Raw genomic sequence first — 27,999 nt, forward strand, 5'->3', positions numbered from 1 at the left:
ACTTTCTTGTGCCTTTCAAGAAATTAAAATTTTGAAGATAAAATAGTATTTGATAGGTAACAGGTGTAACAGGTGATGTCGTTCCCTAATCTCGTACCCACCGTGTAACTGATATAAAGGCTTGGCCGGCCGCACAAGGCCTGGGTACGAGACAAATTGCCCTCCTGGATGGTCGCCCCAAGTTCCGTCGCCTCGAAACATGGTTGCGTCACCTCAAACTTTAAGTTACGTTACCCCCAACTTGAAGTTCTTTAGTAATCGGGTAAAAATATCCGCTCGCGCAAGTTCCTAACTTAGAGCGGCTCCATCTTTGATTATAATTAAACTGAACACTTTGATTTTAATTAGAAAAAACTGATTCTTTCATCACTCGCTTCAATCCTTCTGGAGCGCTGTAATCTTAAAAAGGATAATTCTTCGATCACCGATGCAAATAAAGTTCGATAATCAAATAACAATAGATGTTATTTAGCACTGTCTAATAAGTGGGAATGTTTAGCTTGTACAGTGGATAGTTGTACCAATTTGTAATACTATCGTTGTTTTTCTCTGTTTCATGCAATGGAGTACTGTCGTCAGCATACAGCTTCACAGGCATTTTGGTACCATAATAGAAGTTGTCTTGGAGCACGTGATGTTGAGAAAGATCGCCATTGGTCAGCCAGATACATATGTAATTAGTGGGGTCGCTTACTCCAACGATCTCAAATACATTAGCGGAGTAAGTGATGTTCCAATCTATCCCAATATCATGGGGCTCGTAATAATAGATACCACTTGTGAGATGACCAGGATTGGTTTGTTGCACGATGTGATTTCTGTAGATGACAACGTTCTTCAAACCATTAAAGAGACATGGATTGATTGTTCTGTGAGTATACAAAAAAATACCTGTGTCGTCGAGGTAATTACGGGCAACCAATAGATTTTTTCCATTTCGAGCTTTAATGCCCCCTGAATAATCCGCTGGCCAGCCTCTGACGTAATTACTTACAACTTCCATCATATTGAAGCCTTTGAGGTACATCACGTGGTCTCGGAAACGACCTGTGTTTGGGCTTCCGTTGAAGATATTTTTCACGATTCTCATCCTTTCGTCGCACTCTTCATAACAACAACTTTGAAAGAAGCCTTGATCAGATTCCAGATTGTAATGAGTCATAAGGAATTCTAATTTTTGTTTTTGATCTCGCCAGTACCATGCTGGCTCAACTTTGGTGGCTAACCAGCCTATCTTGCCTAAATCCAGCCCACATATGTTTTCTCTCACCTCTACACCCACAGTGAAGGTAAATTTTGAAGCAACTCCATACGCATTAGAATCGCGCAAACAGATGTTTCTGTACACATTACTGTTTCTAAGGTCCATCATTTCCAACTGCTCCCTCTCAGCGTTTCTCGGAGTTGGCCTCCCGGATGAAAAGAATACACAGCTGTTTATGGTAACTTTACTCATAGCTGTTGGTCCAGGGACTTCTCGATTGACTCCACCGTCAAAATTCACACGAATTCCATCGAAGTACACATTATTCAATGAAACCGATTTCACTGGTGAAGCATTGTAAACTTGAAAAACATAAGGAGTCGAGGACTTGATAACTGCGATACCGCTCTGTGTTCCGTGAAGTTCCACCGGGCCAGGGATGGCGATATTACTGCTTACGAGGTATTCACCTCGAGGGAAGAATACCTTATTATTTTTGGAACTTGCAGCGTGATTAACGATGGCCTGAATGGAAGACGTGTCGTCCGAGATTCCATCCCCAACGGCAGCAGTTAAGAATCTACCAGGACGCTTCACGTTTGTCATTCCAGCGGGTATGTCCTCTGGTTCCGACGCTAAATAGTTTGGACGTAGTAGCAAAAACTCTCCATCATCGACTTCACTCGATTTCTCTTTGATAACGTATTGCCGCTCTCCCTCGCGTCGCAAAAATATGTTCTGTGCCATGCTTTCTCTGCCAAATGCCTTTCGGGTAGAACTTATCCCCATCCTTAAAAAAAATAAATCAACATTGCATTAGGATTCGTCGTTTGGCCAAACAAAGCAATTACCATATCTTACGCATCAACCGAACTCGGTAAACCCAAGGATTTTTCACGAAAACAAGATTCGCACGAGAACCAACGGGCGTACAAATACTTTGCCGATGTTTCACTCGACCTGAATTTAACGAAAAGGAAAACAACTCTGATAACAAAAAGAGTACAGGTGAGTTTAATAGTTGCGTGGAAGTTGCTGGCAAAAACAACAAAACTTTGGATCAAGCTTTCACTTGCATGTTCCAGGTTCCACAAACGGAAAATGATTTGGAGAAACCTTAAGTTACACGCCTGAAGCGTTTTCTAAGAAATCGAGCGACTAAACTCTTCGGATAATCAGATTCGGAGCTGGGAAAAATTGTTGGCAAAAATTGCAATGACGTGATATATTTGTTGATTTCACAATTTTCAACAAGATTTTGGCATGCAATTGCCTTTGGCAGAAATTCATGCGCCAACCGCCTTTGGAAAGCTTAAGTACATTGAATAGCCAGCTTTAAAAATCATCGGGTAGATTTGAGATAAGACGAAACAATAGCACAAAGAATAACTTTTGCACGGCCTTTGTCTCTTAGCAGGGTAATTTAGCGTTATCAACTGAGTTCATAACGTAAATTGGCCACCATAAAGAGTTTAAAAGGTGACGTTTCGAGCGTAAGCCCTTCGTCAGAGGGATTGGAGGAACTGTGGATTGTGTATGGGTTTAAAAAATGTTTGTGCAGAAAATGGAGCTACGCTATATTAGTGGGAATGTGGTGACGGGAAAACAACTTTACAAAAAAATTAGTTGAATGAAAAGCGCTCGTTGATACCGAGGGGATTAAGAGTGCCGATTTGAAAGATAAATTTGACGAAGGGCTAACGCTCGAAAAGTCAGCTTTTAAACTCTTTACGGTGGCCAATTTACGTTCTCAAGTCAATTGATAATACTAAATTACCCTGTTACACTCTCCCGCCGACGTAGCACACAGTTTCTTTAGAAACTTACCCCCTTTATTCCTTTGTCTCTTAACCCAGCCCTGATAAGTTAATGAGCTATGCCATTATTCCCCGAGGGATGGGGCACAAAATCACGACCAATTAAAACCATCTCGTGTACGCCTCGCCGCTCATATTACGGATCTAGAATTTTTTCGCTACTGCAACTAAATGTCTCGAGAACAATAGGCAATTTGCATGCGCGATGGAATGTTTTCCATTTTAAATCACATCATTTCTATTGACACTCACCCAAGCTCGAAGATCACACCCACAAACAAAACCACTTCTGGTCCTCTCATCATGTGAAAGTGCTCGACAAAAGACAAACACTTTTGAGTGTTCCTTACGACACGACTTTAGACTCGTTACTTAAACTTCAAACGCGTTAAGCTTGGCCTGCTGGTCACTTCAAAGAGGTCTTCAAATGCAGAACAGAGCAGGAACATTCCATGCTGTGATATATCTCACTGGAATGTGCAGCATCTAATAGTAATGTATCGTTTCCCCAGTGTTACACAGGCAAAGCGTACTTGGATCGGTCGCAGTAAAACGGGGAGAATTAACTCGATAAAAATCGTCTCGCTAACTGAATAGGTACTCGATTTATGATAATTACGTGAATCGTTTCAATTAAGACTCTTTTGAGAAACAATAGTACTTGGCAGGTATTGAAGACAGGGACAATCCTGGATTTCTCCTGGGAGAGGGTGCACCACAAAGGAATACCATAATTTACGGGTGACGTAAACGAATTTTCCAAGCGAACAACGAAGAAGAGTTATGATTGGGCAATAACACAATGAGAACTACTGAGAATTCATAGAACTTTTATAACGCTTAACATAAAGTCATCACAAATGCGTTGATTAACATTTCATTTTAGCTTTATGGAGATATTCATACCAAGTTGTAAGGATTAAAATATTTGTTGCTTAGATTTGGGGCATTTTCAAAGAGAATCAGAACCTGCAACTTTCAAGAAATTTTCACCCCCACCTCCCCTTCGGCGACGTTTTTCGCAGCTGGCTCTTTCGTACCCAGCTGCTTATTGCCTCGGCCACAATTTTCTCTCATAACTTAGCCACCCCAGACAATTAGCGGCATAAGTAATGAACGAGGATGGTTTGCTATTCATGTTTGATCTCTCATCAATGTCTTTGACACCTCGGAAATACAACACTAATACAAGATTTAGTGGTTATCATAGGTCATGAATCACTCATATAATACGGGAAAACTGTATCGAGCCCATATCAGGTCTTACAAGTACATATCACGTAAGAAAGAACGAGAGTGTGAACGCCGGACGACATGAACAAATCATAAATCACGCATTCCTTCCTCTGCTTATGCGAGCATATGCTGGCTTTTTGTCACTGAGTCTTGTTTCCTTGTAGCGTTCTACCTATGAGTGGTACATACCAAAGGGTATCTTGAAGACAAAATGGATGCACAAACATCTTTATCTCTCTCCTGCTGTGGTGGTCATGTTTTATGAGTTGGATTGGGATGACGTTCAGTGGAAAGACAGGCAAACTGAATGTGCTTCAAAGCTAGAAAGAGTCAGGTAATAACAAGAGGGTGAGAATGTCATCTTACTCCTCTATAACAGTGAACTTTAATTAGCACTAATGACATGACTGAAAATTTTTAAGTAATATGACAAGTGTGGTTTGACTTTTAGACAAGAGGGTTCCATTGTATTTATTGATTTTTATGACATTGTACAACTCAGAAACTTTATTCCATGCTCTCTAATGGATACACACACAGAATAATATATCAAACTAACACATAAATTTGAGCAAAAAACAATTGTTTAATTAACAAAAGAAAAAGACTTTTGTCCAATCATCAGCTTAATTAACAATTCCTGTGATTTAGAGTGCAATTCAAATAAGAACCATGAAATATGTTTGTCATAACAACAGTAAGTGCTCTTGACACTCTGGAAACCTCCTTCTTTACCAAGTGACAATCAGATACTTGTAAGTTATAATAAGAACATTACAACTTTTGAAGTTGTTACTTTCGAACTTATCAGCTCATTGAATGCAAAAAAAATAATTATACCTAGGACAATGAATAATTTTGTATTCTATAACTTCAATCCTGTACATTAAACCATTCAAAGCAATCTTTTCATTTCTGAGCAGGACCAGTCTTCAAGACCAGAACTCTAAGGTTGCTGTGGTTCTTATCCAAAAGAATGCTCCTCTTCCTCCAGGTAAACATCAATAAATACATAGAAGTCAGAAGATGATGTTATTAAGTAGATAGTTTAGATCCATGTTTAGTGTTTTCATGCTAACGTCAAACCATAAGTGACTGCCAGGTCTATCTTAAAAATCTGCCAGAGGCATTACAATGAGAGTTACATGTCATTTATTGAGCTAGGCATGGGCTGGAAAATGGGGAAAAACTGCACCCAAAGTGGTGAGTATTGCCCCAGAGTGGTGTCTGTAATCAAGGTCAAGGGCACAGTTTCTTCCCACGTAGAATAACATGATTGTAAAACTGTATTTTAACAAGCTGGACCAGTGACTAGAGTACAATTAGCCAATCAAAGTCAAGAATTTAAGATTCCAGCCTGTTGACATGCTTCAGAAAAAAAAATATGTTATTTCATATTAGTTCCTGTATCCAAAGATTTGAGTACCCTTCATGGAGGAAATTTTTGCTATTATAATGAATCACAGGTGATGATTTACAAGCACTAGAGAGGGCAGCAACACTGTGCAGTGCATGTGACCTGTCAGCCAAATCATTGTTTGTCCTTCCACATACAGATCACTTGATTGGCTACACAATTAGGTATTTGTTCAAAATTTATCATTTTAGATTGATTTTGAGGAGATTGGTTTTCATTGAGTTTGCAGTTGAATGTAAAAGCCCAACTTTTGTCAAATATAGGAAAAGATTTATTTAGTAAGAGTTTCATATTTTTCTATCATATTTATTCTAGCTGATCAAGAAAAGTTTGTGTAGTGTGATCGTCCGGGTGAGTGTAGTTCTGAGAAGAACTGTTGTTGGTGACTGACGTTTCGACTATCTGTGCGATAGTCATCTTCAGAGTCAAGTAAGGAATAGTTGTCAGTCGATGATGTTATAAAGTCTGGTCTGTTGAACGTGATTGGTCTGTTTAGCCGTGATGTGATTGGCTGGAAGACTCATGTAGAGTTTGTTAACAGTCATTGGTCGGTTTCGATCCGTCTGTTGTTTGTCGGTCTGTTTGTCGGTTTTGTTCACGTCGTTAATGAGTCGTTTGTAAGGTGCTGGTAATTGTTGACATCTGTTGAGAGGCGTCTGTTCTAAGTTAGTGAACCAGCTTTCCAGAGTCAGTCGTTGAAAGTAGTTTGTACTGTAGGTTAAGCATTTAGCAGAGTCCCAGTCGATTCTGTGATTAGTTTGTCGGTGATGTTCAGAAATGTGATTGTTTACATCGCCATTTCTAGTAGATCGTTTGTGTTCAGTTAGTCGCGTGTTAAGGTTTCTACCAGTCTCACCAATGTAGGAGGCCTGGCAGTCGGAGCATTCGATCTTATAAATCGCTCCCTGTCTGTTGTTGGGTTCGTCTTTGTCTTTAACGTTGGTCAGCAAATGTCGTAAAGTAGTTATAGGCCTGTGAGCTACGCGAATGTTGTAAGGTTGTAGGATCCGTGCGATAGCCTCAGAAGTGCCTTTGATGTAGGGTATAGTAGCTGTAGTCGTGATAGATGTGGAGTCCCTGTTGGTTTCTGTAGTGTCGGTCACCCTGTGAGTGTTTCGTCTAATGAAGTCAGTGTTGTAGTTGTTTTTGTCAAAAACACGGTCAAGGTACTTGTTTTCGTCAGATAAACTGTCCGGTGTGTTGCAAACAAGTTGTGCTCGTCTTGTCAATGTCTTGATAGTCGTAGCTTTGTGGGAAGTCGGGTTGTAGGATGATTCGTCAAGAAGTCTGTCGGTATGCGTCGGTTTTCTGTATATTGTTGTTCGTAGTTCGTTGTTGTTTCGGCCTACCAAACAGTCGAGAAAAGGAAGCTTGCCGTCTTCTTCGATCTCCCTGGTAAACTGAATGTCGGTGTTTTGTTCGTTAAGGTGATTGTGAAAAGCGTCAATTTCGTCTTTGTGTACGGCGGTAAATGTGTCGTCTACGTAGCGTAACCAAAGCGGTATGGTTTGTCGGCAAGTTGCAAGGGCGCGTTCCTCGATGTTTTGCATCACAATTTCTGCGACAACAACGGAGACCGGCGACCCCATAGCTGTTCCGTGCAACTGCTTGTAGTGTTTCCCGTTGTACTGAAAGTAAGTCGATGTAAGGCAGAGGTTAAGTAGGTCCATAATGTCTTCTGTCGGTAATGGTAGTGCATCAGTAGACTGATGGATGGCGGTTTCAGTACACTGTAGAGCCAATTGAAGTGGAATACTGGTGAACAGTGATTTCACATCAAAAGACACGAGTTTGTAGTCGTCAGGTATCTGTACGTCTTTGATAGCGTCAATAAAGTTCTCAGTGGATTGTAGTTTACGTCTCGATTTGTCAGTCAGTGGTTGCAGTATCGTCGTAAGGTATTTCGACAGTTGGTACGTCGGGGACCCACAGAATGAGACTATAGGTCGCATAGGTATCCCAGGTTTGTGTAGTTTCGGTAGTCCGTAAAGTTTAGGTGGTTGTGGTACAGAGCACCTCAGCCGGTAGTAGCGTTGAGTGTCGAAGGCTGCAGTCTTTTTGAGCGTAAGTAATTTGTTGTTGAGTTTACGTTGTAGTGCTGGCGTCGGGTCACGTTTAAGTAATTCGTAAGTTTGTTTGTCGTTAACAAGTGCGTCCATTTTGTCATAGTAGTCAGTCTTGTCCATAACAACAGTAACACGTCCTTTGTCGGCTGGTAGTATAACAATTTCCTTGTCGTTTTTCAGTCGTTTCAGTGCTTGTTGTTCGTCTTTGGTTAAGTTGCTGTCAGTTATAGAGGCTGATTGTATCGTGGAAGCAATTCTGCTTCTGATGTTGTCCTTGGCAGGTTCTGATAAGTCTCGTTGACGAGAAAGAGCCGCCTCAACACTAGATACAATAGACTCGGTCGGTATACGTTTAGGCGTCACTGAGTGTTTCAGTCCGTAAGATAGTACTTGAGTCTCAGTCTTGTCTAGGGGACGGGAAGAGATGTTCCTGACCCAGTTGTCGTCGGTTCTTTGTCGTCTTTTGTCTTTGTTATGTTGAAGTCTCGTCAGTTTTTGTTGATGTTTGTCACGAGCTTGGTAACTCGTTTTGTCGGCTCTTCTGTCGGCAATAGCTGTGACTGTGTCGAGTAAGGTAGTCGGTAATTGCTGTTTCAGTTTGTCAAGTAGTTGTTGTAATTTGTTATTGTAGTGGTTGAGTCTTCTGTGACAGTCGTTAATCCGCGCTTTGACCAGTCGTCGGCAGGTGGATTTGACGATCTGGATGGCCTCTTGTGTGTTCAACGGGGACCTAAGTCGATAGTCCGGCCGGAACGAGACCAAGATCTTTGCAGCGGTGGTTGAACCAGAGTTGTTGTCGTATTCGTCTGATCAAGAAAAGTTACAAAACAGGACACAATAAAGACTAAGTTAGTGAGAATTAGAATTATTTGGAAAAAGTGACAGTGAAGTAGATAGAAATTGAAAAGCTTTTACATGAGTAAGCCTCAGACTCTATTAACCCTTTAACTCAGTTTCAAGATTTCATTAGTAATTCTCTTTACTGTCTGCCATACAATTCATGTGATGTTTGTGTGGAGAATTTGGAATTGGATCAACCAATAATTCCCTAATTGATACTTTTCTTTATTCTAATTACTTGTCTGCTTGATATTGTACTGATGTGTAAGGAGAAATTTTGTCTTGGTCACTAGTGGGACTTAAAGGGTTAAACTAACTTTAGACTCACTACAAGTTGTTTAGTTACTTACATGGGATGAGAATGTTTTAAAAATAAGGGAATATCTATCAGAAAATCAGATGTTATCAGCATTTATCAAGACTTTCCCAAGAGAGTTAACAGCCTCTCTATTGATTTGTGTTTTCATCTGATTAACCCTTTAATCCCTAAATTGATATTTTTCTTTATTCTCATCTCTAATCTAGTTGATATTGTATTGATATTGTAAGGAGAAATTCTGTCTTGGTCACTCATGGGAGTTAAACAGTTGAATGATCATACTACAAGTTATCGTAGTCATTCATGGGACATGAAATTCATGCAGCTTCAAAATAAAAAAGGAACAGGTTTGAAACTTATGAGATAAATATTTCTTCTTCTTCTTCTTTTTTTGAAGGCTGGAGAATGCTTTTTATGATTTAGCACAGAGTTATTACCATGGAGAATGTAGGAGAGTTAAAGCCCACAAGGTGAAGTTGCAATTCTGGAAATTTAAGGGAGTAGGGAGAAGGTCAGGTTATTAAAATCCCAGCCAGGGGGAAACAACAAGCCTGTATTTGCTTCATGCTGCGGAAACTAGGGAGATGCAGTGGCCAATGTAATTAACTGTGTCCACTGTTGAATGGTCCTGGTCTAAAATTTATTTTCAACTGTCACTGTCTACATTGTCTTGTACATATAGATGGATGACACAGATTGAAGATGAGGCCACAGTTTCCGAGTACATCTTGAATTGAATTTTCATCTAGTCAGTAAAAGGGGAAAAGATAGCACTCTGGTTAGCTTTTTGGACTCTTTTGGTTTAACTGCCTTAGTTCAACATAAATTCATGGTAAAGCCATTAGGTTTTTTAGTAGGACACTCCCCTTGTACTAAGTAAATTTCTCTTCTCAGATCAAGGACAGAAAAGTACCAGTAGCTAAAACTGTCTGTTGGAAAATGTGCCAAATTCTGGGTCATATACATGCCTGTAGAGCTTGCCTGGTAGCGCAATGCATTGTTTCTATAGATTACCTTTTCACTAGCCAGAATTACCATCAAAATAATTTTATGTTGTAGCACAAAAGGTAAAATTTTATCAATATACAGAATGAAATGACACTTATTATGTTTTCATGCTCTTTATGATCATTAGGAATTTCTTAACAAAGGAACTCATCAGGTGAGAACTTTATTTTGCAAAAGTGATCTTTGTATGTCAATAATTTGATGTGATGGATTCTTCTCGAACTACAGAACTACATTTAGTGAAAGGCTGAGGGAAAGAGTTACCAAGAATTCTAAGCAGAAAAAGCTTGTTGATGTCAGCTTTGAAGGGTGTTACTTTGAAATGTTTCTCATTCGGTGCCTTTTTTTTGCTACCCTCTTATATATATATTATTATTATATTCCACCAAAGACATCACTGACCACATTTTGCTTTGCACATGGCCTCAACAATTCATAAATCTCTTATTTTGCTTCTCTACTGTTGTTGTAGCTATTGTTGGTGCGACACCAATTCAAGGTTGCCTTTTTCAATGAGCTAAGACAAGACCCTCACTCTGCTATCAAGTAAGTTTGTCAGTATTTATTTTTTGTGGAGGAGAAGGAGCAAATTTTTTTTTTATGAAAGAAAATGACAGAGAGTTAAAAGTTGTTCTGCCTTGCCACATGACAGCCAAAGACAGTTTACAAAATTGGCAACTCCTGCCACAGATTTCTTCCCCCAATATTTTCAGTCTTCCTGCCTTGGAGATCTCTCAACATAAACTCCCAAGTTAGTTACATTTGCATATTAACATACCAGACATCAGCTGATTGATGTAAGACTTTTTTTAATTTTTAACCCCAGGCACTACAGGCAAGCATACAGTCTTCTTGGAGAAATCAAGACAACTGACATGAACATACTAGAGATCAAAGTTGTTGCTGGATTTATTAATTACAAGGTTTGTGTTTTTTCATATTTTAGAACTCTAATCAATATATATTTGGTGTATACCATTGCAATAATAGTTACATAAAAGTAATGATGTGAAGAAGACATTGTACATCTTGGATGAGTTAAAGACATGATCTCTTATCACGTAATTTTACATTTTTGGGATTATGTACTCCTTTTGTCAAATATGCAAGGTAAATTTTTCACCAGATACCTTAATTGTGCCATTAAATCAAAAGATCTCCATCTGTAATTCTAAGTCTGAGGTGTACAGTCAAGTCACTCTTAAGTGGGCACTTTAGGGAGGTGGCCATTTAATAAGTTTATTTTAGAAAAATATAATCAGAAAGTTATGAGTGAACTATGGTACAGTACTTATTTGGTATTTATTAATTCTTGAAATCAGTTTACCCACTTAACCATCCAATTTCATTTCAGAATGAAACTACATTATAGAAAGTGTCACTTACAACGTTGATGAAATATTCCTTATTTCTCTCTGATTTTATAACAAACCTGTCGGTGACTGCTTATGAGAAACACAGTACCAAAAAAGTGTCCAACATTTTTTAATATGGTCACTTACAGGAGTGTTTTGGAAACAGTGACAAACAGAAACAAAATGGTTATTGGCAGAGTGGTCACAAAAAAACCAAATATCTTTGAAAACATTTGATGCTAAATTTAGATTCAGTGGAATTTAAATGTCCCATGGGACCAATATATCTGGTGATTTATATCCCTCCTACAACATATATTACAGACTTTTGAGTTATCCTGACAACCAAACAGTATTAATCAATTTTTATTAATTGTCTCACAGATTTGCCGTCTAAGTTTCCAAGCATCAGTCCCATTAGATGCCATATCACAATTCAGAAAGCATGTGGATTTGTTTAAGGAAAAGGTTGGCTGCCCTGACTTAGCCTTTGAACACTCAGCCTGGCTCTCCAAACAGTGAGTATTTTTTCTGTTTAGCCTCCTCACTCTTAACTGGAAGGTCTGCATTCAGTTTGTTTTTTGGGCACTTACATATGTACAGCTAAAGTACCTCCCTCCACCCCAGAGTTGAAATAAGTATCGGCCAATTATGAAGGGAATTTGACAAAAATGCTGGGGGGTGGGGGTAGGGGGTAATCTATTAGACCTATATGTGGCATCAAATCCAGAGAGAGAACTTTTAGTCTCTTTATGCTACAGAAACCATGATAAGCTTTGATGTGGTGAGTCCTCTTTGGTTTGTTTTCTAGAAGGTTTTTGCTTTCAAAGAAACCCAAGCTGTGACCAGGATCTAACAACTCTTGTTTCTTAACAACATTAGATCAAGAACAGGTCAAGTTGAAGTGAAATTTTTGACTGAACTTTTCAACGTAATGGAACTGAAATGATGAAAACAGGAGACTTTTAAATAATTGTTAGTCAGTTCAATGATGAATAATTGTCAAAGCTAATACAACATGCTGTATGGTAGGGAATTATAGAGGCTTAATCAATAACAAAGTATGTGAAAAATTTATACAGGTTCAGTTTATTTGGAGAACTGTTTGATGAAGCCATCAGAAATGGTTTAACCGCCTTACAGGTAACAATGTAGAAGATCTGTGTTGGCATATTGGTTTAATGAATGAAATATTTATTTATTAAATCTACAAACAACAATACATCTGTAAGAAGAGAAAGAAATTCTTACTAATTATGTTACTAAGTATTCTGAATTGGTATTTAGAATAAAGAAAAAATTGTCTCCCATTATGCTATATCTCTTATGATAATTGTATGCAATATAAATGAATAGAATGGAGTGTTTTTCTGTTTTAAAGGTACTTTTTTGTCATCTCTTAACAATCATGATGACCTTTTCTCCCCTAATTAAATTTTGGCTATAAACAGAGAGAGGCACCTTAATAAATAGGATTGATGTAAATGTGCCCAAACAAATCTGGTCTAGTGACTGATTAGAGTGTCCAAATCAGTCATACTCTCAGATTCTGGTAAAGACTTAACTGTTACTTTATCACAGACTCAACACCCAGGATTTTACTATCAACAAGCAGCAAACAATGCCATTGTCAGGAGACAGCTTTGCCAGGGCTTGTGTCATGTAAGTAAAATTATTATCATGCCAGAGGATTGCTGAGAAAGATCTGAAGGAACAGTGACAGACACAAACTCTAAGGAGCAATATTTTTCTTAATGAAAGTGACCATTTTTTTATCATTAGTTGAAACTTACCAATAAAAATTTGAAGACTAGAACTGTCTGACTTAGGTAATTTTGAAGTACAAATTATTTCCAAAGAACTTTTCCTGGAGGGCCTTACCCAGATAAATTGGGCTACATACTTGTGCACATGGGTGGACATAGCTACAATGGAGGTCAAAGCTTGTTTGGACAGTTATCAAAAAGATATCCTATATCCAAACATATTACAAAAGGCCATCTTTTGCCAATTCAGCTGTGTACACAGAACTCCCCCCCCCTCTAACAATGTTGGTAAAGCCTAAGTTTAGGCACTACATCCTAGTAACGTTTACAAAGCACACAAAATTTGAAATTGTTTGGGGGAGGGGCAGGGAAGGTTTTGAAATAAGTAATATTGCCTTAGACTTTAAACCACCCTTGTAGTGTGGGATAATGTTGAATGTAAACTAGTGGCAAGAAAGGGTCATAGATTCCCTTCAGAGTACACCTAACCAAAAACTAATTAACTACCACTCAAAAGGGTCATTTGTTTTCTGCATGTAATTAACTTTTATTGTTCATTGAGTCTGATGAGTTACTTTTTAGTTAATACATTGGAATCTGTTATTAATTCATCTCTAGACTACCACTCCACTTACTATGAATCCCTTAGAAAATGCTGGAAATCTCGACTTCTATGGTCAGAGACCTTGGAGACAAGGTTTTCAAGGTAACTGCAAATATATAATTTTTTTCCTCTCGCAGTGTTTTTTAGAGTAAGTACAAAAGGTGTTGAGACACTCAGTAATTTTCCTTTGCAAACCATGTACTGGTTGAAAAGCTCAGTGTTAGAATTTTGTTCCATTTGATAAGAGAAAACTTTTCGTGTATTAAAAACACTCTGTCGAAAAAAAAAAATTCTAAAACCTTTTTTTGAGCTTATTTGAAACTTGATCTGTTGAGATGCAATACTTTCCTTTAATTTGTAGAACTGCTGGGTTCATTTGACTTAATATATTTGTAGGAACAGAACCACCAGATGCAGGAATAGAGAAGGCTGGAATTATAGCCTTGCAGTCCCAAGAAATCCAAGTGGACCATTCTGTAAGTGTACTGTATTGTTTGGCAGACTTTCATTTCAAGAAAATTAAGATCAGATAAATGTCAGGGAGAAGTCATGGTGACAAATTAAGTTTAAATGCAAGGTTAATATGACTGTGAATTTTTGGTTGTGCACAATTGCATCAATGAGCTTTCTAGCCAAACCAAAGCAATTATGAATTTGAAATCCCAATTGCCAGTATTACATAATACCTTGTTAGCAAATACTCTTACCATCAATCTCTTTATTTATGCTAACCTACTTTGTATATTTGGTTGAGGTACTTAGAATATTGGCTCCTTTTTTTTTTCTCTCACAGTGGGTTATCATTCCCCTTCTCAGTAGTGCAGTGGCTCAGTTTAAAAAGTACAAATCACCCAGGATGAAGAGATACCTGAGTAAGTTCTCTCTTTTTTCACTTTAACCCTTTAAACCCTAAGAGTGACCAGCATCAAATTTCTCCCTAAAATATCAGCCCTGAATCACATGTTAAGGTCATGAGAATAAAGGAAATGATCACCAACCAAAGAGGCTTTTGATTGTTTGTCTTCTTGTTTAACGTCAAATTATTGCCAAGAGGTTGTTTATGAATAGCAATTTTAGTGTAAAACGTTCAAAACAGTTTTTCTAAACTTCAAGTTTTAGATTTATTTATTCGTATATCCTTAGTCTTAACTCTTGTTGCAGGTGTGCGTACTTGGTTGGCAATGTGGAGGAATATATCACCCTTTCGCTTGAATTGACGGGAAGATGTATCCTTGAAAATGCTGCCTATCATTTGAATAACTGAACGTAGTATTTTTTTCTGGGTGAAGTGATTCTTTCGGGTAGAGTTATTTTCAATGCAAAGTGATCTGGGATTGCATTGGTGTAACTTAGCTTCGTTATGTTATTGGTCAAGAAAACTCGCGCCATTTTCTCAACCAATCGGATGCAAAACTAAAACCAACCACGACTTGGTCTTCCGCGTTTTCCCGCGCTTCAGGCAGGGTGCCTGTTGTTGCTTTGAGTTCCTATTGGTTCTTCATGCTAGTCACTCTTATGGGTTAAAGGGTTAAATTGATTTCTAAGTCAGGTGGAGAGGCTGAAAAGCGCCTTCAAAACGCAAGGTATTCTTGGGAAACCAATTAATAAGGTTGCAAAATTTGGGAATTTTAGGATAATATTGACATTTGTAGTTGTATTAAGCTGTACTGATTTTGCCTAAGTCAAATTCACTGCGGTGTAATACGTTAGTGAAACATTTTACCCAATATTTGTTATTGTATTAGTGGTAAAGTCCTTGATTCAAGAAAACATCAGATGTTGAAAATTCACCTGAAGAGAAAACAAGATATCAAACTAATCTTATTCACGTCATGTCGGTAAGGACTTTCTGCCAATGGTCGTTTAAAGAGGATTTATGGAGGAACTTTTATTGTAGAATGAGTTTACGCTAATTTTCTCTGTTTTTGTCATCTAGGACCCTGACACTGGTGATTTAGACATAGAAAGCACGCGCGCGGCTGAACGCGAGTTAAACGCGCGGGAAAGAGAGTTTTCATCCCCGCATGGCTGATCTTTCGCGCGTGGATAACTCTAGTTTTCGTTGAGCGCTTGTTACAGGACAAGCATGTTACAAAAGACAACTGAATTTTTATCTCTGTATCATTTCTTATTTTTTATTGGAAAATTACAAACAGAATGAATGTCCTGAGCCCGAGCCAGGCTGTGACTTTGAAGCAGTGGAAGAAGCTAAGAAGCTATAGAAAACACTTAAAGTGACACCACAGGCACCCCAAGTATTTACCATACAGATGGAACTAATAGCACCATTTGGTAAGAAAATGTCAACTCTATTGTGTATTTTTTCTCCTTGCGCTGATATCATTTCACAGTTCACAGAGGCGGAAACTGAATTTAGCTGTAGAAACTCCTAAATTCAATTTCCAAATACAACAACTAAAATCTTGTAGGGTAGAAAAAAACTCTTCTTTAATACCCTTTGAAACCAAGACTTGATAAGGTGACGGGTAAAATTTTTAAGTTCAAAATATTAATGAATGAATGAATTTTTTCTATTTGTCTTAAGGAGCGTGTGATATTTTAATATTTCCTGTTGTTTTCAATTTTGTTCTTTCTTCAGTGGAATGCAAGGCCGTCTTTGATTCAGTTTCAACAACAGCAGATTCTACCATCCTTCTTCAAATTTACTTAAGGTTTGTAATGTCTTCTTAGAGTCGCTTACTCCAAAACAGCTTTCACCCTTAACTCTCAAGCTCTTATTAATTCTCCAAACAAATGACAGATTTTTCTTTTGATGGCGAGTCATGAGAATTTCGTTTTATACGTGACAAACAGATTCCATGATGCCGTGTGTCTGTTCATTAACAGATCACAGACGACGTCAAAATGTTGGAAATAACAAAAAAGTGACACAATGTGACATCTGCATTGAAATTATTTAGCTCTGTTATGCATGGTAACGATTCGGTGATTCTTTGTGAGCGTTATGAAGCACGCGATCTGACCTTAAACCTCTCTGGTTTTCACTCTGCTGCTACTGTCGCGCTTTATCGCATTTTACCCACTAAACGCTTGGAAAAGGCTAACTTCGTGCCTGCTCTACAGAAAAGCTTTTCCTACGTGTAGGACTAGACAGGTAATCATGCAAGGAGGATGTGGTGTTATATTTGACAAACAGATTCCATGATGCCGTACGTCTGTTCCATAATAGATCACAGACGACCTCAAAATGTTGGAAAGAACCAAAAAGTGATGCATTCTGATGTCATCTGTGATTTATTATTAAAGAGACGCACCGTAACATGTCGTCTCTTTCTTGAATATCCCTTGATGGATCATTTTCTTGATTCTCGTAAACTGTCTGTTGTACAAATCATTAAAGTATGAAGAATTTCTGATTACTCGTGGGAAGAATATGGTTAAGAGGAAGCTTTTAAGAGACCACAACCTTGGTTCAAAACTGTTAGCACTGAAGTTATTTAGCTCTATTATGCATGGTGACGATTCGGTGATTCTTTGAGAGCGCTTTTTGATTGAGTGTTGTAAAGCAACCTAAAATAACCACAACGCTCACTCAGGACAAAGGAAAATATCACGAGAAGCTTATAAAAACTCAGCGTACAAACAAACTGCCATTAAGCGCGGGAAAAGGCGGGAGATTGGTCGAGAGAGTGGGTCCACTTTTCAAGACCGATCTTTGACCGTAACGAAGAAAAACTGATGTAGTCCCGGATTACCATTGACAATCAGTTGAAAGTTGTTCCAAGTAAAGGTCTAAACACTTGTTGTTGTTGTGTGTTGTTATATTTCAGGGTTTCTTGCCCATTTCCCATCCGATTCTCGAAGATTGCCGTTTTCTTTAGCAATCAGGTAAGTTAAAATATTCCTATATACGTAAGGCTAGTGTTACTTTGTTTCGCCAAAATATTAAAGCACAGTTTAGTCTCGCGCTTACAATAGCAAGGTAACTACCACAGCTAACCGGAACGAAGGTCGACCATAAAATGCACCAGGGAGAACTGACATCAAACAACTGTGTACAACAGTAAGTGTAGGAAAACGCGGATAATAAAAGCACGATTAGGTTGGTTTTGCATATGGCGTTAAGCTGATGTCTCATTGTCTATGATCTTGAAGGCGTCAAAAGTGAAATGTAATCATTTTTAGTCACTTCGGATGTGGATCGCAACGTTTCGACTGCATACTGTCAGTCTTCTTCAGGCGATGAGGTCGATCGAGTACGCGTCACTAATATACTCTGGTGCTCAGCTGTGATTGAATGCTTGGAACATGCTAATTTCGTGTCTGCCTGCCTGTAGTCATGTCATGACACTCTGGATGCTAATTTGGTTGCATTTTCTACTGGCCTGACTCAATTTTCTTTTATCTTTTATCTTAGTTTTATAACCAACAGTGTGTTGTGGAGACTGGGTCCGCTCAAGGGGAGGGTGGATTGTATCTTCTTCCAGCAAAGACCAAAGTCATACCGTTTCAATTAGTGCCCCAGCCTGAGGATGTTGGAAAACTACTTCAGGTAAAAAAATACTGAAATACTTCGCCATACGAGTCTTTGCACGTATCAATAATTTATTCGTATGAAATGATAATTGGTGAAGTCAGCTAACGAGACTAGTAGCCAAAAGAGGAAAAGCTAATGGTCTTTTACTAGAATCTATGTTTAGAGTGTTGCTATCGGTCCAAAGTAAGCCCCCCTCCCTCTGCTTCCCCACGCTTTATCATTCCTAGGTGTAGAGTAAAGAATTTTTGTCCAAGAACATTACTCTGTGATCCCAACCCAGGGCTCAAACCCAGATCTCTCGGTGGTGTCACCGGCAAAGTTTGACAGAAAACTTTTTTCCAGAGGAGACCGCTTTAAAAGGAACTTCAGATTTATTTTTCTTCGTTGTGGTTCTTAGGTCACCTCCGTTGCTCTGGAGTTGGGGTCCCGTGAGTCTCGGTGTGCTGTACTGGTGTGGAGTGGCTGGGGAGGGGAGACTGGTAACCAAAACCTCCCTTTGTATCATATGGTTTAAAATCTGCCAGCAAGGAGGATCAGTTTGACTGGGATGAGTTAAAGGTCATCTCGAAAATTAAGTCATGCTTGTTTTCCACTGAATCTTTAGCTACGGAGTGGAGTATATATTAACAATTATTAACAGACGTAGAGGTGAATTGTTGTTTCAGTTTGTACCACACAAACTGAATAACTAGTGATCCAAAACATTTTTAACGTATCTACCTCCCAGTTAGCCAATCAACGCGCGCAAAGAACGGTATCCACTTGAATGGTAATTGCTTACAGGTTTGAATCACATGACACTGAGAGTTCTTCGGAAAGTAATTAGTCAAATGAATAATTACGACCCCAGCAAGGTGGAATTTATTGTTGATATCTGTTCCCTTCGCGAACTCTTTACGCCAGAATTGAACCGCGCAAGCCTAGAGTTAATATCACACCGAAGCACGAACCACCCGCCCTCGTAAACGAGCTTTATGAACTTCAGCTGGTTGTTGAGAGTTTGGAAGATACACCGCTGAAAGACCTTAGGTATGCCTTTTTAGTGTGTTTTTATCTAAGTGTTAAAAAAGAACGTGAACCAGTTCTCTCCTCTCCTACCGTCATTTGAAAGTAATGCAACATGTCTTTGCCTTTCTCACATTTTCGCGCTTTTGTCGGTCTTCGTGAACCTAACTCCTCTTTCAAGCGTTACAATAACAATTAATGCCTTTTTTTAGAGTATGGCTTGGATTTCAGGACGAGCAGGAATCTCCCGAAAGAGGTGAGTGTTTTAAAACAACAACGTCTTCCCAAATGTTATATTGTCATATGTCAATAAAGATATTCAATCTGAGAGAGCCTGGGTATTTTCCTGTGTCGGAAGATTAGAGCGTTAAAGCGCTTTTTGATTCAGCGTCGTAAACTAAAACCACAGGAATTACAACAGCCAATCGGAAGAAAGGAAAATAACTTTAAGAGCCAATTAGAGTTCAAGGTAAAACCGAAGTTTTACATCTGATTGGTGGAGAGAGGGGCGCTAGTTTTCTAGACCAATCACACAGCGAAGTTAAGCGAAATCAATGAAATCTTTGTTTACTTCTAACACTCAATTGAAAACTGCTCCAAATTGCATTCATAATTTAACCGATTAAAATTTTATTTTGTTGATGTGTTTTCGTTCAAAATGTCAAGTTTCTGTTAATTGTATTTCCAGGCGCTTTGATTTACTCAGAAGTACCCGCAGCAGATCAGGCTGAGAGAGATGCAACGAACTTTTTGGAATTTACTGTGGATGGAATGACTGATAAGGTATGAGAGGTTGTATAAAGGATGATACTTGGCCGTGCATGGCTACGAATTTTATCTTCGACCCTTGCGTCTCTACCTTTAACCAAGAAGCTATGCATTTCAGAGTGAAATTTGATTTGCGACACGTGAGATTTGTGTACAGAAAACTTTGATGGTGGTGGTGAATTTATTGTTTTGTTCACATTGAGAACCTCATGACACACGCTGAATTTTTATCCTTTTAGACGTTTTGGTGTGTAGTATGGCTGTGTTTTTTACGATGTTGCCGTATTTTGACAACCGATTCAAATTTGAAACCAACGAATGAAAATACTCAGTGATACTATACACCAAAACTTCTGATAAGTTATTCGTTATCCAACTGAGTTATTTATACGAAAATGTCGTCCTTTCTTTTCTCCAATAAGCCAACTCACGCAAAGCATAGCCAACCTGTCAAAAAGGTTTTTTTTTTTATCTTTCTTATTCTATTTACAAAACATGACGCCAACGACATTGCTGATCCTAGCAGTATACAGGACGTGTGTCATATATGAGCTTCGTAAAGGGAATTGCTTACCATAGGGTCTCTGTGGCTCAGTGGTAAAGCATCGAAGCGCGGAATCCGAAGGTTTGAGGAAAAACACCTTTCTCTTTTTCTTTACCGATCTTAAAAATAACCATCTTTTTACTTTATTTACAAGGTTTTTTTTTTCAGTACAAAGTAACCAACTGTCGAAATAACCGTACAATATCGAGGGTAATTTGTACTCGTTGCGCGCGTTATTTCTTTTTGATATTCCATGTAGTGCTGTTGGATTAAAAAAACTGCCTTTACTTCGTTTGTCTTGTGTGCAGGAAAATAAGGCTTTAACACCAATGAACCATCGTAGTTCACGTCTTGCATATTATCAATGTGTCCCTTTCGTCTTTTCTTTCTAGATCGAGAGGTCGTACTTCGTCAAATGCTCTCAAGTAGGATCGCGGACTGTAACAGCAAAGGTATAATACTTAAGTAAGCTATAATTGCACCTTTAATCACAATTCTTTGGGCGTCTATTTAGAGACCTGAAGTCAAATTGTCGTGCAATAGGTAGCCTGCAGAAGAGGCGTTTTTAAGGCGAACGAGGATTAGAGAAAGGGGAGGAGTGCCTTATTTTTCCCCGCCTTTCCCTCGTACGTCACTTCCGCTTGCCTCCGTTCGCCCTATTGTGCATGTTCTGCGGGCTATGCGTTTCCGTTCAGTACGTAGTTAATAGATCTCTATACAATACCTTTAGATACGTAATATTTTTGTATGTTCTTACTCTCTTAGGATCGAGTTTCAAGTTAAGATATCTTGCATTCTTTGAAAAGATTCCTATCAATGCTTAATCCTAGTCATTTGCTAATTTTTTTATTTATTTTTTTATGCAGATTATCTATACTGTAGATGTCCAAGTTGAACCAAATTCTTCGCCAGTCACCTGTACCTGTGCCAAGGTGAGATCACTCTTTTGTTTCTTAAAAGTAAAAGTAAGGCTACCTCTCAGTATTTCCACATTTAATTTTAATTCTCGTTCGCTTTGTAATGTAGTTGCACTTGTGAATGTGAGTTGCACTTGTAACATGGAGCGCTTTTCGGTTGACTGTCATAAAACCAAAACCAAAGCAATCACAACGGCCAATCAGAAGAAAGGGAAATAACTGAAAGAGCCAATGAGAACTCAAAAGAAAAACAACAATACCCAAAGGGCGGGAAAACGTGGCTTTAGTATTGCATCTGATTGGTTTAGAAAGTGGCGCAAGTTTTCTGGACCAATGATAGAACGCAAGTAATCTCAGATTTCTTTCGACACGCAATTAAAAAATCCTCTACCTGGTGAATACAAAATCACGACGACTTTTTGCTTTCTTCTTTCTCTACTGTCCTGATTTATAGCCGCTCAAGGAGGAAAGTGTTGTTATCAAGACTGTTGTGCCATTTGAAATCTCTTTGTCTCTGACAGGTAAGGGAAAATAGGCAATATTTTTTACGATGTAATTTAACGTCTCTTGGAATCGATCAAACTTGCTCTCGCTCTTGTCTCAAATTTTTTCTTTATTACATGGAAAGTTATGGCATAAATTAATGCATCTATAAATCCGTCAAAAATTTTTGATCGCTGCATAACTCTACGAATATAAACCTGGTCTGGTACATCAAGAAACACTTTCTGACTAACACGCATCTGAATGAGGGTGCTGTGGTTTGAATTGATGATTAGCGCTAAGTTGTCTTTTAGCACGCGATGAAAATTCAATTGTAAGGTTCCTATACAAAGTAACGCAGTGTCTAGGCTAGTAAATGGGGACCTCAGGCAGTCAGGAAGGCAACGCCGCAGTAGACGATGGTTTAAAAATGAATTTATAATTTCGCGAATGGCTAAATGCGTTTACTGCTTCTTGTAGCGCCACACGTCAACCTCAGCTTAACGTATGGCAGCAGCGTTGAGTTCCAAACGGGCGCTTAGATAGTTTGCCATCGGGTTTTCCGTTCAGACCACACAAATTTGGTTGATTTCAAGTTTTTGTTTTGCAAAAAATGGGTAAGAAATGTACAAAGTTTTGAAATGCACGTGCCGATCAATTGTTCTGAAAATTAGATATTTTGTTTTGTTATGCCCTCGTTGTCGTCGTCGTGGTTTGCTTTTGTTTTGTTTTGTTTGTTTGTTTTTTATGAGGGGTTTGGGGGGTGTAAACCAAAGCAATGTAATGAGTTCAAATCATTGATTTGCGTTTATTCTCAGTTGGAGAGACTGGATCAGCTGTTCGAAGAAGAACCATTCCTCTTATTAGCTGGCATCAAATGCACCTCACCTTGGCCTGTTACCATGGTCACTACTACATTGAATATGGTGAGTTTACAAACAATTTATGTTCGTAAAAACTTGATTTGTCTTCCTTTAGAAAATATAGTCGTGAAGATAAGTTAATGGAGCAGGAGAGCAAGTGCTGCAAGATATTGGGTGCGGTGGGGTGAGTCGGAGCGAAATCTTCGATTAAGTGGAAGAGTGAATCTCTGGGTTCACTTAGTATCCCCTCCCCCGAGTCAAGCTGGGAATGTATATATACTACAGCTTTCGTGCGTGTGCCGGAACCGCGCGAAAATAATATGTCATGAATTATTTTTCAACCTTTGGATAAGATGACATGTCTCGAATTGATCTTCTCAAACTTACTGCAATTTAACTCTTTGAAGAAAAAGTAGCCTGAGAAATTCAGGTTTTATCGAGGATTGACAAGGAACCTATATCTTCTTGAGAATAGTCGGTTCCTACTTTCAACTGTGCTTCGAATTAGAAGCAGAAATTCTGGAGAACTGTTTGTTTGTTTGTTTGATTTCAGTCTCCAGAAGTGAATATTGTGGGCGAAGAGATGGGATCGCAGTTGCAAGGAAGTAAGGAATACATGTCTGTGTATTACGAGAATAACCGATCGGAATTAGTTAAAGATGCAACAACTTGCATTGCTGTCCCCCAAAAAACTGTGCGATTCTCGTCGTTAGAGTGGATTAGGCTTCTTTATAACTAATCGCCGAACATTTGGGGAAACTAGAAAAGGTTGAGCGTTTTTTTGGACCAATTGAAGGAGGGGGGAATCAGCAGGGGAAGACAAGGGAATTTTCTTGAGGAGCTTCAAGGCTTTCAAGGCCCCCTCCTCATACTAGACAAGGTTGAGCGATTTTGTAGATCAATGGAGAGAGGGGGTGGGGGGGGGGGAAATCTTCATGGGAATACGAGGAGAATTTTGTTGAGCTGTTTTCAAGGCCCCTCCTAATTAAAAACATACAAGACAAGGTTGAGCGATTTTGTAGACCAATGGAGAGAGGGGGGGTGGGGATGCATGGGAATACGAGAAGAATTTTGTTGAGGCGTCTTCAAGGCCCCTCTTCGTTACAAACATACCAGACAAGGTTGAGCGATTTTTTAGACCAATGTAGGAAGGGGGTAAGAATTTGCATGGGAATACGAGGTATATTTTGTTGAGGAGTTTTCAAGGCCCCTTTTCATATGAACATACAGCTTTGCGTTATGTGTCCTTATATACAAATTGCGGGTGCAAGATTTCTTGTGCAAAACTGACAATTATTCCCGACTTGCTTGCTGTTTTTTGTTTTCTCCTTCTAACGTCATGTATGGTGGTCCCAGTCTCTTTGCAACAGGGTGAAAGTGCGTCGGAATGCTACTGCTTAGCTGTTAAAGAGGGTGTCAGTAAACTGAAGGTCGTGAACATTGGAAGTCTTGCCCTCCAGTGGAGACGGTAAGTTCGTGGTTAACTCGAGGGAGTCTAAGATAAGTGAGATAGTTGAAGCAATTTTCAATTGAGTACCGATTGTATTACCGAACTGCATTCAAAATTTGGTCTTGCCTTCCTTTGCTTTGTGATTGGAGTAGGAAAGTTGCACAACTCTCTCTCTCTCTGTCAACCAATCATGAAATGCAAAGTTTAAACCAGTGGCGACTTGGCCATCCGCGTTTTCCCGCGCTTCAGGCAGTTTGCTTGATTTTTCTTCGTGATCTCATTGGTTCTGATGAACCAATTTTATTACTTTGGTTTTGTGGTTTTTGCCAACACTCAGTGGACCCACTGATGCCTTTTCAACTGAACCTTATTTAGGGGAATATATAGAAGTCCTTTCGTTTCTTGATTTAATCATTTTACATTGTTTTAATTCTTTAGAACTTCTGCGGCTGATAAGTTTCCAGTTGTGGTCACAGAGCTCACTTTCCCCTCTGTAACAGTAGAGAGTGTTCCTTTTACGATACAGGCAGGTACGTTTCCAGCAAGGTTAATCATACGGCAATATGCCAAGCGTCAAAATCAAACTATATTGGAAAAGGTTTATTCGTGCTTCTCCACCTTTGTGCAGGCAAAGTCGTCCAGATGTGAGTTTATGTTTCAACTACAAGTTCAGTAGTGTTCTTAGCTGCGAGGATCTCTTAAATTCGTTTCTTCACCGCAGTGCAAATGTATGAATTTCATATATCTAAAATCATTATTCATCACTTGGATGTTTAATTTGGACCCAACATATTGACCAGCTCCCAGTTGGCTTGTTAACTCAGTTGGTAGAGCGCTGCACTGGTATTGCAGAGGTCATGGGTTCAAATCCCGTACGGGCCTGAAATTTTTTTCAGGTCCTATTTTCAACTACTATTTCAGTAGTGTTGTTAGCTGCGAGGATCTCTTAAATTCGTCCAAATGTGTTACAACTATCAGACTTACAGTCAATTTGGTGAAATTCCGGGCCAATTGGCATAAACACGATAAAGTCGATAAGGTTGTGCGAAAGCACTCTTACTGCGCGTTTTACAGGGTTTCAAATTGTTCAAGAGATGAGGAAACCTCACACGCACTAGGAAAAGCCACTTATAAGAAAACGTGGTTAAACTCAGTGTTAATAAATGTATAGAGGGGGTACGTTTTTAAACATAATTTGGTGCTACGTCAGTGGGGGTATTGAACAATAGTCATGTTTTATTAACAAAGTTAATAAAAGAAATTGGTCCCTGTAAAGAGTTTCTCAAGCGGACCTCTCGAGCGTCAGCCCTACGTCGATACTTCAGCTGTAGAAATCCTTTACGGTGGCCAATTTACATTATCACTTCAGTTGATAAAACCAAATTATCTTTGAATATATGTATTTGTTAATGAATAGAAAAGGAAAGACGGTAAATTTAAAGCTCCGTAATAAAGTAAAGAAAGATATTTTTTCTTCTTCATACAAGCGTGGGACAAGGAAAAAGTAAAGCTTGCCATTCGAGAGCGGAAGTCGAAATTCTGGGGCTCTAATCCTCATGGAGGCACGACCTCGTTACAAGACCAAAGAAAAAACATTTATTTATTGTACCGTTTTTTTTTCAGATTTGCCTGCATACGGCTGTTTACAGAGCCCACTTTCCGTAAGCTATCTCGTCCGCAATAGAACGCTTCAAGGTCAGGAAGTCGAAGTCACAGTGGAGCCAAGTGACGCCTTTATGTATTCAGGTCATAAACAGGTTAGTTCAGCTTACTTGCTACACGTAAAACTTGTCTCATGCGAGGGGGTTTGGTGAAATAATATGATTGAAGAAATATATCATCGGCTACTGCGCACTGATTGGCTACTCAAACTCCCAATATCCTTTGCTATTTATCTACGAGAAACGCGGGCGGAATTCGCCAGAAGCCAACGCAACTTTGGTGAATAGTTGTTAACTATGAATTTCATCTCCAGATTCAATTTCGTCTGCTGCCAACTGGCGATCACAGGCTCAAGTTCAGTTTGTACCCTCTTTACGGGGGCTTTTTGACTCTTCCCAAGCTGCATTTCAAACTGCCTCGCTTTCAGGTTAGCTGAGATGAACATACGCAGAAATTGGTTCCGACCAATGTTTTTATAAAGGTAAGAAACTTTTTTTATGTCCAAAACGTGAAAAAATGCAAATATTTTGCAACGCGTTGGCAGAACATCGGATAACGCTCAATTTGGTTGGTTTTATTTATTAACACAATCATCAGAAGATGTTTCTACGCTCTAATTCGGTTCACTAAATTAGTTATAAATTATTCAAGTGTTTGACTACCGTAAAGTTTATGATCCAAATCGCCATACTGGCTTCTCGCTGAAAGGCTGTATCCTTTAACCCTTTCACTCCCAAGATATTTTTATTAACTCTCCTTACTGTCTGTCTTACGATTCTTTAGATGTTAGTTCGGAGAATTTGTTGATGGATCAACTGATAATCCCCTAGTTGATTTTTTTTATTCTCATAACTTGTCTGCTTTATATTGTTTTGATATTGTAAGGAGAAATTCTGTCTTAAGTCACTTATGAGGACTTCCTGACTTGAAAGTGGATGTGAATTCTCAGGCCCTGTGGCCGTATTTGCAACACCTTTACGGCCCTGAAACGGAAAAACAAAACAACAAAATAAACAGCTGCAGTAACCTTGTTGGAAGGGATGGCTGTGTAATGTGTTATTACACAGCGTGGACCGACTGTCTGAACAAATTACACATACCAAAAATTTATTAGTTATCAGTTTTAAAAGTTAGCACGTAGGATATCCTTGCGAAAACAGGTCTAGAAGTTTTTAGTACAACTAGCGACTGGAATACCAGTGATTAGTCATAAAATGGATTAGTCACAAGTTTTAAAAGTTAGCATGTAGGATATCTATGCAAAATCAGGTATAGAAGTGTTTACCATAATCAGAAACTGGAAATCCATTGGAAAACTCATTTATAACGTGTCTGTTATCACACAGCCTCGAGGCCGGGAATTGGAATCTGAGAAGAAGCCTGGTTACGAGTACTAAAGATAGCTAATGGAACAGCGGAGACTGGAGGCAAACTTTCCAGTTATAGTCACAATAGGATTTTAAGCAGCAAAGTGATGCAGCGGAGATTTGAACCGCTGTAAACTGCCAGCCACATGAAGGAAATTCTTTAGTGGGGGCTTTTGTCCACTGGCTGGTGAATTGCAGGATGTTTAAGGCCAAACAACTCTGTGGTTAAAAGATACGCTTATGTGTTTTTGCGCGCATGTCGTATCGATATCACGTAGAATCAGTTGCACTACTTCCTTTGGGTGGATTAAGAAATTAAGAGTAGTGCTACTACATAGAACGACGACTTGCCTGGAGATATTTGCTCCGTTTGTGAGTTTCTCTCTCTTGTTGACTTGGAGTGACATAACAATAACTAATAATAACCCTTGAAATTTCGTATAGAACGCTTTTTGATAAAGTGTCGTAAAACTGAAATCAAAGTAATCCCAACAGCCAATCAAAAGAAAGAAAATACTTTGAAGAGCCAAAGAGAAATCAAAGTGAACACAACCAAACTGTCTAAAGCGCGGGAAAACACGGGCGACCAAGTTGTGGTTGATTTTAGTTTTGCATCTGATTGGTTGAAAGAGAGTGGCCCGAGTTTTCTGGATAAATGACAGAGCGCAGCAAAACCAATGTAATCTTAGATTGAAAATTGCCCTATGAGTTCAAGATTTCTTTCGCGTGGTCGTTGACTTGGGCCAAGCCTGAATCAATTATCACACAGAGAAATCAAAAGCGAATGATTAAACTGTTTAGTTGAACTTC

At 38.9% G+C, this 27,999-nt stretch overlaps 2 protein-coding genes and 1 pseudogene across 3 annotated transcripts; 1 reads left to right on the top strand and 2 right to left on the bottom strand.

Moving 5' to 3' along the window:
- Positions 1-29: 29 nt before the first annotated feature.
- Positions 30-3,957, bottom strand: LOC149036556 (uncharacterized). Its single transcript, XM_089189367.1, has 2 exons — positions 3,274-3,957; positions 30-1,994 (listed from the first exon to the last, which is right to left on the bottom strand). The coding sequence occupies exons 1-2, from the start codon at positions 3,324-3,326 to the stop codon at positions 479-481; spliced, it is 1,569 nt and encodes a 522-aa protein (XP_089045493.1). The 5' UTR covers positions 3,327-3,957; the 3' UTR covers positions 30-478.
- LOC149036557 (trafficking protein particle complex subunit 11-like) lies at positions 3,517-27,995 on the top strand (annotated as a pseudogene). The gene is made up of 33 exons (XR_016181442.1): positions 3,517-3,543; positions 4,422-4,591; positions 5,181-5,251; positions 5,724-5,838; positions 9,297-9,369; positions 10,035-10,061; positions 10,380-10,453; positions 10,734-10,830; positions 11,647-11,780; positions 12,345-12,405; positions 12,844-12,924; positions 13,647-13,734; positions 14,029-14,108; positions 14,426-14,504; positions 14,794-14,846; positions 15,399-15,470; positions 15,789-15,924; positions 16,232-16,304; positions 17,424-17,481; positions 18,011-18,145; positions 18,528-18,705; positions 19,034-19,159; positions 19,348-19,391; positions 19,824-19,918; positions 20,840-20,899; positions 21,314-21,379; positions 22,666-22,773; positions 23,264-23,315; positions 24,067-24,178; positions 24,599-24,690; positions 25,784-25,917; positions 26,136-26,303; positions 27,169-27,995. The product of XR_016181442.1 is annotated as a trafficking protein particle complex subunit 11-like (transcript).
- LOC149036558 (uncharacterized) lies at positions 5,856-8,588 on the bottom strand. Its single transcript, XM_089189361.1, has one exon. The coding sequence runs from the start codon at positions 7,858-7,860 to the stop codon at positions 6,118-6,120; it is 1,743 nt and encodes a 580-aa protein (XP_089045487.1). The 5' UTR covers positions 7,861-8,588; the 3' UTR covers positions 5,856-6,117.
- Positions 27,996-27,999: the final 4 nt, after the last annotated feature.

The sequence above is a fragment of the Pocillopora damicornis genome, chromosome 12 (genome assembly GCF_964200805.1).
Source record: "Pocillopora damicornis chromosome 12, jaPocDami1.2, whole genome shotgun sequence".
Taxonomy (NCBI): Eukaryota; Metazoa; Cnidaria; class Anthozoa; order Scleractinia; family Pocilloporidae; genus Pocillopora; species Pocillopora damicornis.

Excerpts from the sequence above, each read along its gene's own strand:
- LOC149036558 (XM_089189361.1), bottom strand. The coding sequence starts at position 7,860 with ATGGACAAGACTGACTACTATGACAAAATGGACGCACTTGTTAACGAC.
- LOC149036556 (XM_089189367.1), bottom strand. The coding sequence starts at position 3,326 with ATGATGAGAGGACCAGAAGTGGTTTTGTTTGTGGGTGTGATCTTCGAG. Across the intron at positions 1,995-3,273 it reads GGTGTGATCTTCGAGCTTGG|GATGGGGATAAGTTCTACCC; the intron begins GTGAGTGTCAAT and ends ATTTTTTTTAAG.